The sequence below is a fragment of the Salvelinus sp. IW2-2015 genome, linkage group LG23, assembly GCF_002910315.2.
Source record: "Salvelinus sp. IW2-2015 linkage group LG23, ASM291031v2, whole genome shotgun sequence".
Taxonomy (NCBI): domain Eukaryota; kingdom Metazoa; phylum Chordata; class Actinopteri; order Salmoniformes; family Salmonidae; genus Salvelinus; species Salvelinus sp. IW2-2015.
This window is the reverse complement of record NC_036863.1, coordinates 31,499,192-31,514,181: the sequence shown is the minus strand read 5'-3', so window position 1 is coordinate 31,514,181 and position 14,990 is coordinate 31,499,192. Positions and strand designations below refer to the sequence as shown.

At 43.2% G+C, this 14,990-nt stretch overlaps 1 protein-coding gene across 3 annotated transcripts in view; it reads left to right on the top strand.

Moving 5' to 3' along the window:
- Nucleotides 1–14,990, top strand: part of LOC111950183 (oligophrenin-1-like) — a 41,323-nt gene extending 26,333 nt beyond the window's left edge. For 2 of the 3 annotated variants that reach the window (XR_002875466.2, XM_023967594.2), the window contains exons 23-24: nt 10,715–10,763; nt 11,080–14,990. Coding sequence is in view for 1 of the 3 variants with exons in the window: in XM_023967594.2 (XP_023823362.1) it covers nt 10,715–10,763; nt 11,080–11,091 (61 nt within the window). In the remaining 2 variants the exon portion in view is untranslated. Of the gene's footprint in view, nt 1–8,260; nt 8,333–10,714; nt 10,764–11,079 lie in introns of those variants that run through there. The other variant, XM_070434560.1, reaches the window with a different exon arrangement.

The window sequence follows — 14,990 nt, the reverse complement described above, 5'->3', positions numbered from 1 at the left end:
ACTCAATCTCTACATGCCCCTTTGCTCCATGAAATCCTTATGTAGAGTAAATCAGCAAGATATGCATGTTACATGATGAGATGGCAGTGGTTACTGCCATGGCTGGCAAGGTCTCAACATGCTCCAAAGCCAAGTTGTTTAAACATTATGCTTCATGCTGATGGCTGAGAAATAAATCAATGAGTTCACTTTAAAGATGAACTATTGAAAGTAACTTGCTCTTAAAAATGAAGTAGTCACTGTCCCTGGTCTCAGCTTGTTTGGCCGTTTATAATTAAAGAGGAGCTGAGAGGTTGCCTTGAATGATCTCAAATGAATGTTGAAAATTATCCATACTTGGCCATACAACTATGTCCATGCTTGTATGACTAAAGTGATAAGCCCCCAACTTTAACTGCCACAGACCTACATGTCTTTCCCACGAACAAGCTTTAACAAGTGATTGAGCTCATGATTAGGCTCTATTTTCGCCTGGCGCTAAGGAGGCGCAAGTGTCAAACACACTGGCATTTTCCACCCCTTATGCCAGGTTCAGCAAATTACCAGTCTAACATCAGCTCGCTTGCGCTGAGGTGGAAGTGGTGGCAATATTTCAGGTGTGTCCTTAAAAACAAGCGCAAAATTGACGATTTCATGCAGTGCTAATGGGATGTTTTAAGACCCACAAAAAGCGGGTCTTAATGGTAACACAGTTAGTAATAGCATGGATTATGAGAGCAGTGCCCATGGAATGTACCTTTTTGTGCCAGTCAATCTCGTATTTCAAAACATAAAAACGAAGGTTACATATGTAACCACGCTTATGTGAGCGATATGGATCGCTCCAATATATTGGTATCACTCCACGGCGGAGGGACACATCCGAGGTGAGGATTTACAGAATTACTCCCATGTACACCTGTGTCACGACCGGGGTCCGCCCCTATATATAGACCCCATGGCCGCGACACACGTTCMCCACATCATTTTTGAGGCGCCTCTAGCTCCGTAGAGGATTGGAGTGATCCGTATAGCTCACATAACCGTGGTTACATACGRAACCTTCGTTATGTTTCACTATATTGGATCACTCCAATATATTGGTATACCCGTACCAGATTAGTCGGTGCTAGAGGGACCTGGCCAACCAGCGGGAAACAGTCCCAGCGTGGGACCAAGACGCAGGGGCCGTCAATGTGGAAGTCCCCTTCCGGGGACTGTGCCGCCCAGGACCGCTGAACCAACCGCAGAGGGAGGTGCCACATTTACCCGATAGTACCTAGCAAAGGTGCCCAGCTGGCCGCAGCACAGATATCAGCAAGGGACACTCCTCTCAGTAGAGCCCAGGACGCAGCCACACCTCGTGTTGAATGTGCCACCACAGATCCCAGCCCTGGCTTGCCAGCCAGGCGGTATCGTGTCCACGATCCAGTGAGACAAAGAGCTGGTCTGTTGTTCTCACTGACCGTGTCCGCTCCACAAAGGCAGCCAGTGCCCTCACAGGGCACAGCATGCCAGAGGGAGGCCCAGACTCCCCCGCCACTGCCGGGGGGTTCGTAAGCAGATAGGATAAAAAGGGATGTTCACATGACTGTCTGATAGGACCTTCGGCAGGAATGAAGGGTTGGGGCGGAGAGATATACTCCTCTCCCCAGTGTCCATCCTGTAGCACTCAGAACTTACTGAAAGAGCATGGAGCTCACTCACCCTCTTCATGGAAGTAATCACTACCAAGAAAACCACCTTCATAGAGAGGTGTTTCAGGGAGGCAGACTCCAACTGTTCGAAAGGCGGCTTTGCCAAGCTGCCAAGACCACATACAGATCCCAGCTGGCCATTGAGCTGGTCCTAGCTGGACCCAGGCGACCAAGGGATGGCGCCCCACTGGCCTGCCCATCCACCCCGCATGGCATGCAGATATAGCGGCCAAATAGCCCTCATCCAAGCGAGACTGCAGGTATTGGAGGACATACTGCACCCCACATGACTCGGGCACAACCTCAATACTAGTGCACCAAGAGCAGAACAACCACCAGCGCAACTGGTATGCCGCGGTTGTAACCAGCGCCCTTGCGCTCTGCATGGTGTTCATTACACCCTCCTGTAGTCCTAAGATAGACCATTGGTGCCGTTCAGTGGCCAAGCCCACAGACTGAGGCGGTGCGGCCTCGGATGCCACAGAGTTCACCCGACCTGAGACAGCAGGTCCGGTCTCAGGGGAAGTTGCCAAGGTGTCCCAGACAACAGGGACAGGAGAATGCTGAACCAGGGTCGTCTGGGCCAGTATGGGGCCACCAGAAACAGACGATGCTCTGCCATCCTGGTCCTGTCCAGCACAGCCTGGATCAGGGGAAAAGGGGGGAATGGGGGAAAAGGGGGGAATGCGTAAGCTCCAGCTCTGGCCAATCGTGAGCCAGAGCATCCAAGCCCAGAGGCCCTGGTGGCTCCGACATGGAGTACCACAGGGCCAGTGTGCATTGTCCAGGGAGGCAAACAGGTCCACCTGCAACTTCCCGAACTTGTCCCACAGGTGCTGCACCACCTGGGGATGTACAGCGGGGAGAACAAGTATTTGATACACTGCCGATTTTGCAGGTTTTCCTACTTACAAAAGCATGTAGAGGTCTGTAATTTTATTCAAAAATCCAGAAAATCACATTTGTATGATTTTTAAGTAATTCATTTGCATTTTATTGCATGACATAAGTATTTCACCTACCAACCAGTAAGAATTCTGGCTCTCACAGACCTGTTAGTTTTTCTTTAAAAGCCCTCCTGTTCTCCACTCATTACCTGTATTAACTGCACCTGTTTGAACTCGTTACCTGTATAAAAGACACCTGTCCACACACTCAATCAAACAGACTCCAACCTCTCCACAATTGCCAAGACCAGAAAGCTGTGTAAGGACATCAGGGATAAAATTGTAGACCTGCACAAGGCTGTGATGGGCTACAGGACAATAGGCAAGCAGCTTGGTGAGAAGGCAACAACTGTTGGCGCAATTATTAGAAAATGGAAGAAGTTCAAGATGACGGTCAATCACCCTCGGTCTGGGCCCATGCAAGATCTCACCTCGTGGGGCATCAATAATCATGAGGAAGGTGAGGGATCAGCCCAGAACTACACGGCAGGACCTGGTCAATGACCTGAAGAGAGCTGGACCACAGTCTCAAAGAAAACCATTAGTAACACACTATGCCGTCATGGATTAAAATCCTGCAGTGCACACAAGGTCCCCCTGCTCAAGCCAGCGCATGTCCAGGCCCGTCTGAAGTTTGCCAATGACCATCTGGATGATCCAGAAGAGGAATGGGAGAAGGTCATGTGGTCTGATGAGACAAAAATAGAGCTTTTTGGTCTAAACTCACTCGCTGTGTTTGGAGGAAGAAGAAGATGAGTACAACCCCAAGAACACCATCCCAACCATGAAGCATGGAAGTGGAAACATCATTCTTTGGGGATGTTTTTCTGCAAAGGGACAGGACGACTGCACCGTATTGAGGGGAGATGATGGGGCATGTATCGCGAGATCTTGGCCAACAACTCCTTCCCTCAGTAAGAGCATTGAAGATGGGTCGTGGCTGGGTCTTCCAGCACGACAACGACCCGAAACACACAGCCAGGGCAACTAAGGAGTGACTCCGTAAGAAGCATCTCAAGGTCCTGGAGTGGCCTAGCCAGTCTCCAGACCTGAACCCAATAGAAAATCTTTGGAGGGAGCTGAAAGTCCGTATTGCCCAGCGACAGCCCCGAAACCTGAAGGATCTGGAGAAGGTCTGTATGGAGGAGTGGGCCAAAATCCCTGCTGCAGTGTGTGTAAACCTGGTCAAGAACTTACAGGGTAAACGCTATGATCTCTGTAATTGCAAACAAAGGTTTCTGTACCAAATATTAAGTTCTGCTTTTCTGATGTATCAAATACTTATGTAATGCAATAAAATGCAAATTAATTACTTAAAAATCATACAATGTGATTTTCTGGATTTTTGTTTTAGATTCCGTCTCTCACAGTTGAAGTGTACAAAAATGACAGACCTCTACATGCTTTGTAAGTAGGAAAACCTGCWAAATCGGCACTGTATCCAATACTTGTTCTCCCCACTGTAGGCTCCAGTCCCAAGTTGGCGGGCCCTCCTTCGAGAGCATAGCCGCTGCCACATTTAAGATGCATGGTATGTGCGCTGCGTGTAGAGACGCTAGACATCCCTGAGCCTAGAGAAGGAGCTCCCGTGCCATAATATGGAGGCGGTGGGACCTCAGTCCACCCTGATGGTTGATGTAAGCCACCACTGTGGTGTTTTCCGTTCTCACCAGGACATGTCTTCCCTTCAGATGTGGAAGGAAAGACTGCAGGGCCAGCAGTACAGCTCGGAGCTATAGTGTATTGATGTGCCTTCCGCTCCAAGGGGGTAGCCAACAGCCACTGGCCGACCTGCCCTTGGTCACACCCCCCCCCCCCCCCAGCTGATCTGGGAGACGTCTGTGCTGACCAGGTCACGGCGGCACATCCTCAGCATCTCCACCCCACCTGAGAGAAAGGAGTGACAGCGCCACCTCAACAATGCCCTGAGGCACTGTGTGGTCACCCATAGCTGGCGGTGACTGTGGCGCTTTGGGTGCAGCTGGTGGAAGTTGAACCACTATTGAAGAGGCCGGAGATGGAGCAGGCCCAGGGGAATCAACAACGAGGCCGCTGTCAGCAAGCCCAACAGGCGTTGGCAGGTTAGGGCGGATACCACCCGCCCCTGCCGAAAGTAGTCGAGGCAAGATAAGATTGCCTGAACCCTTCTGGTGGGCAGGCGTGCTCTCATGAGGACTGAGTCCAGTTCCATGTCAATGAAGGCCACACTCTGGTGGGCGTCAGACGACTCTTGTTGTTTACAGTAATGCCCAGCCCACCGGTGTGTGTCAGGAGCACGTCTCTGTCTGACAGGACCTGGGTCCTGGTCAGTGCACAATCAGCCAATTGTCCAGGTAATTAAGGATCAACAATCCTCGGGACGTGAGAAGTGCCAGGACAGTGCCTATGCACTTGGTGAAAGTGCAGGGTGCCAAGGAGAGGCCGAAGGGTAGAACCATGAATTCGTAAGCCGTCCCTTCGAAAGCGAATCAGAGGTACTGCCAATGAGCTGGGTGAACAGGAACATAGAAGTACGCATCCATCATGTCCAGCGTCACAAACCACTGGTCCCTGCAACACGCGGTCTGGGGACATTATGTGGAACCTCAGTACCTTCAAGTACCTATTGAGGTTGCGGAGGTCCAGAATCGGTCGAAACCCTCCGTCTCTATTTGGGACCACAAAATAAGTGGAGTAGAACCCACCTAGCTGTTCTGATGTCTCAATCCTGCGGACGACACCCTTGTCCAGGAGTGAGGAAATCTCCAGCCGCAGGGTTTTCTTCAGGGGGTCGGCCACCGTGGTGACACGAAGGCCCCTGAAGAACGGAGGCCGGCACCAGAATTGGAGTCAGTACCCCTCGAGCATTGAGGACAACATCCATGGTGATCCACACACTCCTCCCACTTTACCCTTTGAGACCGGGAGAAGCGGCAGGGGAAGGGTGTGTCAGGGGACCTGCCGGGGCCCGACTCTCCTCTGGCGCCCTGAGCGCATGGGTCCCCCAGGCACGTCCCTATGGCGGTGACGGTTGACACCTGTCACAAAGGGAAGCCATAAGCTCAGCCAAGAAGGCCACGGAGCAGGGGTCCGACGCCCTGGGAGACCTTATGTTGTGACCCGCCCGGAGGAATAGGAACCCGGTGAGGGATAAATTACCCAGTACCTCTGCAAACCCAGGGGAAGGCCCCTGTGGGAAAAACAGGCAGACAAAAAAAAACAGCAACCAGGTAATGGATTTGATTTGTGTTTTTGTTTTACGCCAACTGCGATTTTACCTAGCAGGTTTAATATCCAAGCAGAAAACAAAAAACAGCACTGTATGATGTTAAGGAACTCCAAAGTTAATGTCTCAACGTAGTGGCAGCCCACCGCCATACTCTTACATTCTGCAGAGAAAGAACAAGAGAAAGAACAAAAGAAACCTGTAGGGGAATTAGCAGAGAACCCATGTATAGTAATTAACAGCATGTTAAAGCAATTCACAACACACACAAAACAAGCCAGTCGGCAAATTGTGTAAGGTAAATACAGTTTGTGGCCGCAAGAGCCACCAATATATTAATAGATGCTGTCATGCCCTGACCTTAGTTATCTATGTTTTCTTTATTATTTTGGTTAGGTCAGGGTGTGACGAGGGTGGGTATGCTTGTTTTTGTATTGTCTAGGGGGTTTTGTATATCTAGGGGTTTTGGTATATGTAGGTCTATGGTGGCCTGAATTGGTTCCCAATCAGAGGCAGCTGTTTATCGTTGTCTCTGATTGGGGATCATATTTAGGTTGCCATTTTCCCTTTTGGTTTTGTGGGTTCTTGTCTATGTGTAGTTGCCTGTTCAGCACTCTTTGTATAGCTTCACGGTTCGTTTTGTTGTTTTGTTAGTTTTGTTCAGTGTTCATTCTTATATTAAAGAGAATGTACGCATACCACGCTGCGCCTTGGTCTCCTCCCTACGACGGCCGTGACAGATGCACACAGAGTCGTAGTGTAACACTAAAGAAATATAAGCACGACAAACCACGGGCGGAAGATGCAGATCAACCGCACGCAGCAAGTGGAGCACTCAAGAGGAGGGGCTGGTCATGTGGCCAGCTGCTCCAGGCTGTAAACAGCCAGTGAGTATACTTCTACGCAAGATATTACACTTACCAGTGACTTACCAAGCAAACTTCAGAAAGTTTGTACCTCAAACCGTACAGACGTCCGCCGAGAAAATGAAAGAACGTGTGTCGCGGCCATGGGGTCTATATATAGGGGCGGACCGCAGCCGTGACACAGGTGTACACGGGCGTAAATCTGTAAATCCTCACCTCGGATGTATCCCTCCACCGTGGAGTGATACCAATATAATGGAGTGATCCAATATAGTGAAACATAACAATTGTTTTCTGCCCATTTTGTTTATTTTGATACAAAACCAAGCATCAAATCACATTTTATTGGTCAAATACACATATTTAGCAGTAATTGCGGGTGTAGCGAAATGCATAGCCTAACCTCCCCTTAACCCTTTAGACTCGTGGCAATTGGCCTATACAGATAGGGATAAATTTAAACGTTTCGTACAGAAGAATATAGTAGCAATTGAAAGGGAACACTGGAGATTATGGGGGAATTATCAGACCAAATGTGAGGACACAACAGTTCACCTGACACAAAGCTGAATCCAAACATTACACTGTTGATTTTATGTGCATTTTAGATTTACTGTACGTTGACATATTTGTTTATAACAAAATCTGAAAATGCTTTGGATACATTCAGTAACATGATAAGAGTATTCCTGGAAAATGTGTTGTAGGTACGACATAAGACAAAATAATTACAAGGATTTGAGTGAGAGTACTAACTGGTGTCTCCAAATGGCCACACACCTCTCCAAAGTGCGCACATTTCCTAAGTAATTTCAATGCCCTTTTCAAAGAACAGTCTTCAACTATAAGGTGCTGTTTTGAGCTCTCCTAGCCTTGCCATTAAGGAACTAGAGCAAGCACAATTGTAGTAGTTTTGTTTGGAACACAACCCTGCATCCCTGCCATCACAAAGTTACTGTTGTTGTTTACGCAATCCAAAGTTATAAAATACGATATATCAGTGTTAGGTTTTCACAATGCAATTCAGAGAAACATAACGTAATTTTGGTGCGGATAGAAAGGAGTCATGAGTGCATTCAGGTGCGTGTGCCGCGGTACATTTTCTTCACAGTAGACAAACATGATTCTGTTCAGAACAACCCAGGGTATGATGCCATGTCATCTGGTAACTGTACATCAAACATTGTGATCATAAACATTGACACTGTATATGTTTTATGACATGAAATGTGAAGTTCATATTTCGACTCACGGGTGTTTGACTTGCTCATGTGACATAAGTATTTATAATCCTCAATGTCTCATCTTTTAAAATATATAGTCCTCTTAGACCTTTTTCACAATGACGATAGCAAAGGGACATTTTCGACAGGTTCTCGAGAGGTATCGATTCTCTAGAGACAATACTGTTGTGTAAACTTGTGAAATTATCACGTCTCGAGCACTACCTCAAAATGTTGAGATATGTATGTCAAAATGTTGAGATATGCAAGTAAAACTGCGTAAGTCAATATTCATACGAATAGAATCTTTTTTAATTTGTAACATTGTGTGGTGATTTCAAAGGTGGCACAACAGATCCCAGAGTGATGGTATGACTAATAAACCAGCTGTAAATAAAAACTGTTTTATATGGGCTTTGATGTGATTTTTTTTTTTTTATCCGGTCATATGGTTTAAAATATTTAAAAAATATGAAATCCTGGAAAAACCCTAGGGAGGATGAAAACATGAACATCCTGTCAAACAAAWCATGAGGCGAATCAGTCTAAACAACAGTGCTTTGTCCCTCTTTTCAACGCTTTTGTGTCAATATTTTTTATTAAACCAAATCAAAGTGCTGGGGCAAATGCCTGCTCGCCACACATCTACCAGCGGCCCACTGCAGCATAGATAGATGGAAATCGACACAAAATGGCACAAATGAAGAAACGCAACCTTTATTTTTGTGTGGCGGGAATGGGATTCCATATGAATCTGCTCAACATCTCAACTCCCGGTGAATTATACCCACGTTTTCAGTTGCAATTTGCTTTTGCCACATGAAGCCTAATGATTTAGCATGATATTGATCAAAATTAAGCATGTTTTGTTGTAAGTTAGGCCTACAGTACTTTTATATTCGTATTAGAGGGGTAATCATTCATTTTTGATAGGCTAGCATTACTTGGTGAAGAGATTTTGTTAGCTATTAGTAGGCTAACTGCTTTTGCCTTGAGGCTAAAATGTAAAGTGTAGAGACAAGAAAATAAACTATTTTTAAAGGGGAATGGAAACACATTAGGAAGTAAAGCTAAGCAAAGAAATTCCATCCACTAATACTAAACATGTGCATTTAACATAGAAACATCTCTATTTTTAGGATTTTGATAATGAACCAGGTTTATTAGAGGTATGGATAGTGCCATCTTGAATTGTAGTGCCTGTAACTGTATTAAGACATAACCTATTTAAAACAACTTGTTTCATTTGATTACAAATATTCACTCTCTTTTGAAGCCTTATCAATAGTGAATTTAATCTTGCTTATTGACAATGTTTGGCATGTCCATGGCTCAGACATGGCAGACATAATTCAATTTACTATAGGCCTAGCCCCTATATCAGTGTGAATGCTATGTTTAACAGTATATTCCCATATTGAAGCCATACAATTAGGCTTCTTACATGTTAAACATATTTAGAAAAGATGGGATAGGCCTACATACATTTTGTTTCTGTAGGCTATTTTTAACTAACTAGCCTATAATGTACTAACATTTGAATTGGAGTTGATTCCAACGCAATACATAAGACTGTAAATACACAACTTCAAGAAACCGCATATTTAGTCATGGAGCACGTTCCGATTGGTCAGTGAAGAGTCAATCATCAACACATACAACTTGTTTATTCATCAAAACCCAGCCCTTTCCTGCCTCTCATCTACTGCGCCCATAATTCCAGTTGTAAAAATATTGAAAATATTTTTTATACCACTGAACCTAAAGTGCTACTGCCAGTGCTAAGATTCAACATTGCGTTAGGTTTGTTAAAATAGAGCCATGAGTGATGTTGTATTTTCCTGGTGTCAGGTGTGACCTGGTAACTATGAGTTAAACCTTGAAAGAACCACTTGAGTTTCAGAATAAATAAAGCTCAGGCACCGATGGGATGGCTGTTGTTTTGTCCTAAATTTAGCATAGAGGCCAACCTCAAATGTCAAATGATCAGTAGTCTCAGTGACCGTTTGGATCAAATCCAGTAAATCATTGTATGCTGTTACAGGTAACTACCAAGATAAAGGAAACACCAACATAAAGTGTCTTAATAGGGCGTTGGGCCACCAACAGCTTTAATGCACCGTGGCATAGATTCTACGAGTGTCTGGAACTCTATCGGAGGGATGCTACACCATTCTTCCACAAGTGTTGTGTTGAAGGTGGTGAAAAACGCTTTCTCAGGCTCCGCTCCAGAATGTCCCATAAGTGTTCAATTATGTTGCGATTGGGTGACTGAGCCATGGCTATGGCTTACATCGTTTTCATACTTAACAAACCATTCAGTAACCATTCGTATCCTGTGTATGGGGGCATTGTCATGGTAGCCAAAATAATGGCATGCCCAGAATTTTTATACATGACCCTAAGCATGATGGGATGTTAATTGCATAATTAACTCAGGAACCACACCTGTGTGGAAGCACCTGCTTTCAATATACTTTTTATCCCTAATTTACTGGAGTGTTTACTTTATTTTGGCGGTTACCTGTATATACAGTAATGATAAACTTCAATCATCAATTATATAATAGTATTTAATAATTAAATAATTATTGTATACACAAGCCAGGCGGGTAAAGCAAATGCAGAATAATAACGTAGAGGGATGTTCTTTGAAGCTGACAGGTTAATGTAGACAATAGTATTGCTTGCCAACTGTAACTGTTGGGGAAATTCTAAATGTATTTTTTAAATAATATTGTATCTGACATTGTTGCTTATTTCATGTTTAATGGGTTGTTCTGCTTTCCTCATGTAGCTCATCGGTCTCACCTCCAGCATCTACTTTACTCAATGTGAAAGAGGAGGTATGATGTCCTGTGATTTCACCCCCCCCTCCCCTCTTACACTTTGTGAACAAGCAGACAGAGGGAGAGTAATGGTTTGACTGAGCTACTGCAGAAGCGATTTAGAGCTAGTTGAGATAATAGCTCAGCTTCATACGTACAGTATACCTGGAAATGGGTTTCAAACACGTTACTGGTTTGAAATAGGCCTTGCTAAGCTTTTATGAACAAATTTTGCCCTTAAACCAGAAGTAAATGCCCGGGCCCTCTCCACATTTGTTTTTTAAATAATTTACTTTGCCCTTTGTGATCAAAACCACTCTTTATTTTCTCTTAGAATTTAAGTTGATGAGTCTGTTTCCATGGCCTCTACTCCTGTCACTGACCTGTGGAACTGCAGTGAGTATCTGGACACATACTGTACTGTAGTGGAACAAAGGAAACAGAGTGCATTTTGTCCTGTCAGTGGACACCCTCCTGCTTGTTGCTATAAGGGACCCAATTAACATGTTGTTTAATTTGTGATAAAGGAGCTCCAGTCTAGATATTAAAACAATCTGTTTATTAAAGGAGGCCTTTATATGTCTCTGTCTGATCCAAATCTTGGAGATTTTGGCAGCTGGATCGATATTTATACATTCTATGGGATCAACCCTATAATGATGTAATTTAAACAAATACAACTTACCTGTTAACTAAATTATGTAATGTTAACTAAATGAATCCTGGTCCAAGTGGCTAGTTCCAGTATACAGTTATTTGACTTTTAAACTGCTCGAAAACAAGCTACTGTAGCTACCTAATACCATTTGGATTCACATACATGTAGGCTATACTGTAGTACCCTACTGTAACAGGTTGAAATGAAAGCAAGTGACTCGGTTGTAGCACAATATTGTTAACTACTGTAGTATCTTAAAGCAAAACTGAGAGCCAAAGGTGCAGATTCTAAGTCTCAGTTGTTATTTTACTGCTGCCGTTTAATTATTTGTGACTTTTATTTTCAACTTTTTACTTATCTATTTTTTACTTAACACTTATTTTTCTTAACTTCTTAAAGCATTGTTGGTTAGGGGTTTGTAAGTAAGCATTCCACTGTAAGGTCTACGCCTGTTGTATTTGGCACGTGACAAATAAAATGTTATTTGATTTGAGTTATATGATAGGACTGTTGACTATACTCCTTCTGTTCATGATGCACTTTGATGATTGAAAAAAGACCACAGGAATTCTGATGTGCTGAATACCATAATTAATTTGGTTAAGCTTAAAGTCCTACTATACCAGCCATGATAGCAAATAATAAGTAACGAATAATGATCCACTCTCTGTCACACTATGTTAGATGCTGTTAGAGGGAAAGTGTCTCTGACAAAAAATCACAACKATTCCCATGTTCTTAAGAACCCTTAAAGCTGGAATCCCTAAATTCGTAGTGGTGAAACTGCCATGTTCATTTGCGATATTACAACAACAAAGACACTTCAACAACCAACACAGTTTTTTCCCCCCTTCGGACATCATTGCACACACAATAGAACAGCACAGTATGTACAACGACTTGTTTTTACCACGATGCTAGATGCTACTCTCCTCTTCATAATCAAAACAAATAAGATATATGCCTGGGGCGACCATTGATGCTGTTTCACCTTATTCAGATCTCAGCTTTAAGAACTCGTAACTAAARTATTTTGGATAGTGGAAGTCAAATTAGCACTGGTTTATTTGAAGGCTCAGCAGTCCTAGTTTTTGCCATTGTTATTTTGTTGAAACTGATGGTTGGCATCTCCCCATTTCCATTTGGGTACTGTCATTCATACAACACTCCAACATGAATGTTTATTAAGTAGTGACATGTATGTAGTGTGACTAAGACCATCATTTACAGTTGAAGCCGGGAGTTTACATGCACCATAGCCAAATAAACTGAGTTTAAATGTTTCACAATCCCTGACATTTAATCCCAGTAAAAATTCCCTGTCGTAGGTCAGTTAGAATCACCACTTTATTTTAAGAATGTGAAATGTCAGAATAATAGTAGAGAGAATGATTTATTTCAGCTTTTATTTCTTTCATCACATTACCAGTGGGTCAGAAGTTTACATACACTCAATTCGTATTTGGTAGCATTGCCTTTAAATTGTTTAACCTGGGTCAAATGTTTCAGGTAGCCTTCCACAAGCTTCCCACAATAAGTTGGGTGAATTTTGGCCCATTCCTCCTGACAGAGCTGGTGTAACTGAGTCAGGTTTGTAGGCCTCCTTGCTTGCACACACTTTTTCAGTTCTGCCCTCAAATTTTCTATAGGATTGAGGTCAGGGCTTTGTGATGGCCACTCCAATACCTTGACTTTGTTGTCCTTAAGCCATTTTGCCACAACTTTGGAAGTGTGCTTGGGGTCATTGTCCATTTGGAAGACCCATTTGCAACCAAGCTTTAACTTCCTGACTGATGTCTTGAGATGTTGCTTCAATATATCCACGTAATTTTCCTTCCTCATGATGCTGTCTATTTTGTGAAATGCACCAGTCCCTCCTGCAGCAAAGCATCCCCACAACATGATGCTGCCACCCTCGTGCTTCAAAACAGTTCTATTTTTGTTTCATCAGACCAGAGGACATTTCTCCAAAAAGTAAGATCTTTGTCCCCATGTGCAGTTGCAAACCTTAGTCTGGCTTTTTTATGGCGGTTTTTGAGCAGTGCCTTCTTCCTTGCTYAGCGGCCTTTCAGGTTATGTCAATATAGGACTCGTTTTATTGTGGATATAGATACTTTTGTACATGTTTCCTCCAGCATCTTCACAAAGTCCTTTGCTGCTGTTCTGGGATTGATTTGCACTTTCGCACCAAAGTACGTTCATCTCTAGGAGACAGAATGTGTTTCCATCCTGAGCAGTATGACGGCTGCGTGGTCCCATGGTGTTTATACTTGCGTACTATTGTTTGTACAGATGAACGTGGTACCTTCAGGCATTTGGAAATTGCTCCCAAGGATGAACCAGACTTGTGGAGGTCTACCATTTTTTTCTGAGGTCTTTGCTGATTTCTTTTGATTTTCCCATGATGTCAAGCAAAGAGTCCCTGAGTTTGAAGGTAGGCCTTGAAATACATCCACAGGTACACCTCCAATTGACTCAAATGATGTCGATTAGCCTATCAGAAGCTTCTAAAGCCATAACATCATTTTCTGAAGTTTTCCAAGCTGTTTAAAGGCACAGTCAACTTAGTGTATGTAAACTTCTGACCAACTGGAATTGTGAATTATAAGTGAAATAATCTGTCTGTAAACAATTACTGAAAAATGACTTGTGTCATGCACYAAGTAGATGTCCTAACCGACTTTCCAAAACTATAGTTTGTCAACAAGAAATTTGTGGAGTGGTTGAAAAACGAGTTTTAATGACTCCAACCTAAGTGTATGTAAACTTCCGACTTCAACTGTACATAGTAATTACATTGGCAGGTACTGTACAGTGTACCCAGTGTGGGTACACAACCCACATAGGACCAGCAACTGTTAAACCGGTTTGTGGCTTGTACCATTTCAAAGACTTGCAAATTAATTCACAATGGAGATTACGGTGTCATTTTAAGAATGCGTTATATTAAGAGGGGAGGTTTATGCAAAGCTAATATGTATTAAAATGTCAATGTATCACAGATGTGAGGAATGTAATTTACCTACCTGAACTTTAGCACTATAACTTTAGCAACACTTACTATGAAGGAAACCATTTTATCTAACATGTTTTTAACCACCTTTTTTGCACTTAACGTGGGTCCTTTAAAAAATATATATTTTCTATCTACATTCGGATAACTTGTCTTTACTGATTTAATTTAATTGATTCATTAATGAATGTTTCATTTGTGGAATGTTGTGAAAATTACATTTTAATAAATCGTTTAAGCAGTGAAGGGAATTGTTAGGAATCCTGGGTTGTGTGGAAGGTGATGAGCATTTTATTTAGTTGTCTTTAAGGATTTCTGTCTTAGAATAATTTGTGAAAGATTGACAGCGCAGTTAAGATCTTGTCATTGGTCTTCCCAGAGATTTTTCATCTTTAAATTGAGTCTCAACTCCCATTTTATTTCTGTGAACATTTGAACCATGAAACATACATTTTCTTGTATGTGTRTGACCTGCTCGACCGTGTCTGTAATTTATTCTTACAGGAACAACAACTGTATTCATCTGTCTTTGTATGAAAATTATGTGATTGTATAAAACCAATATGCTCTTCAA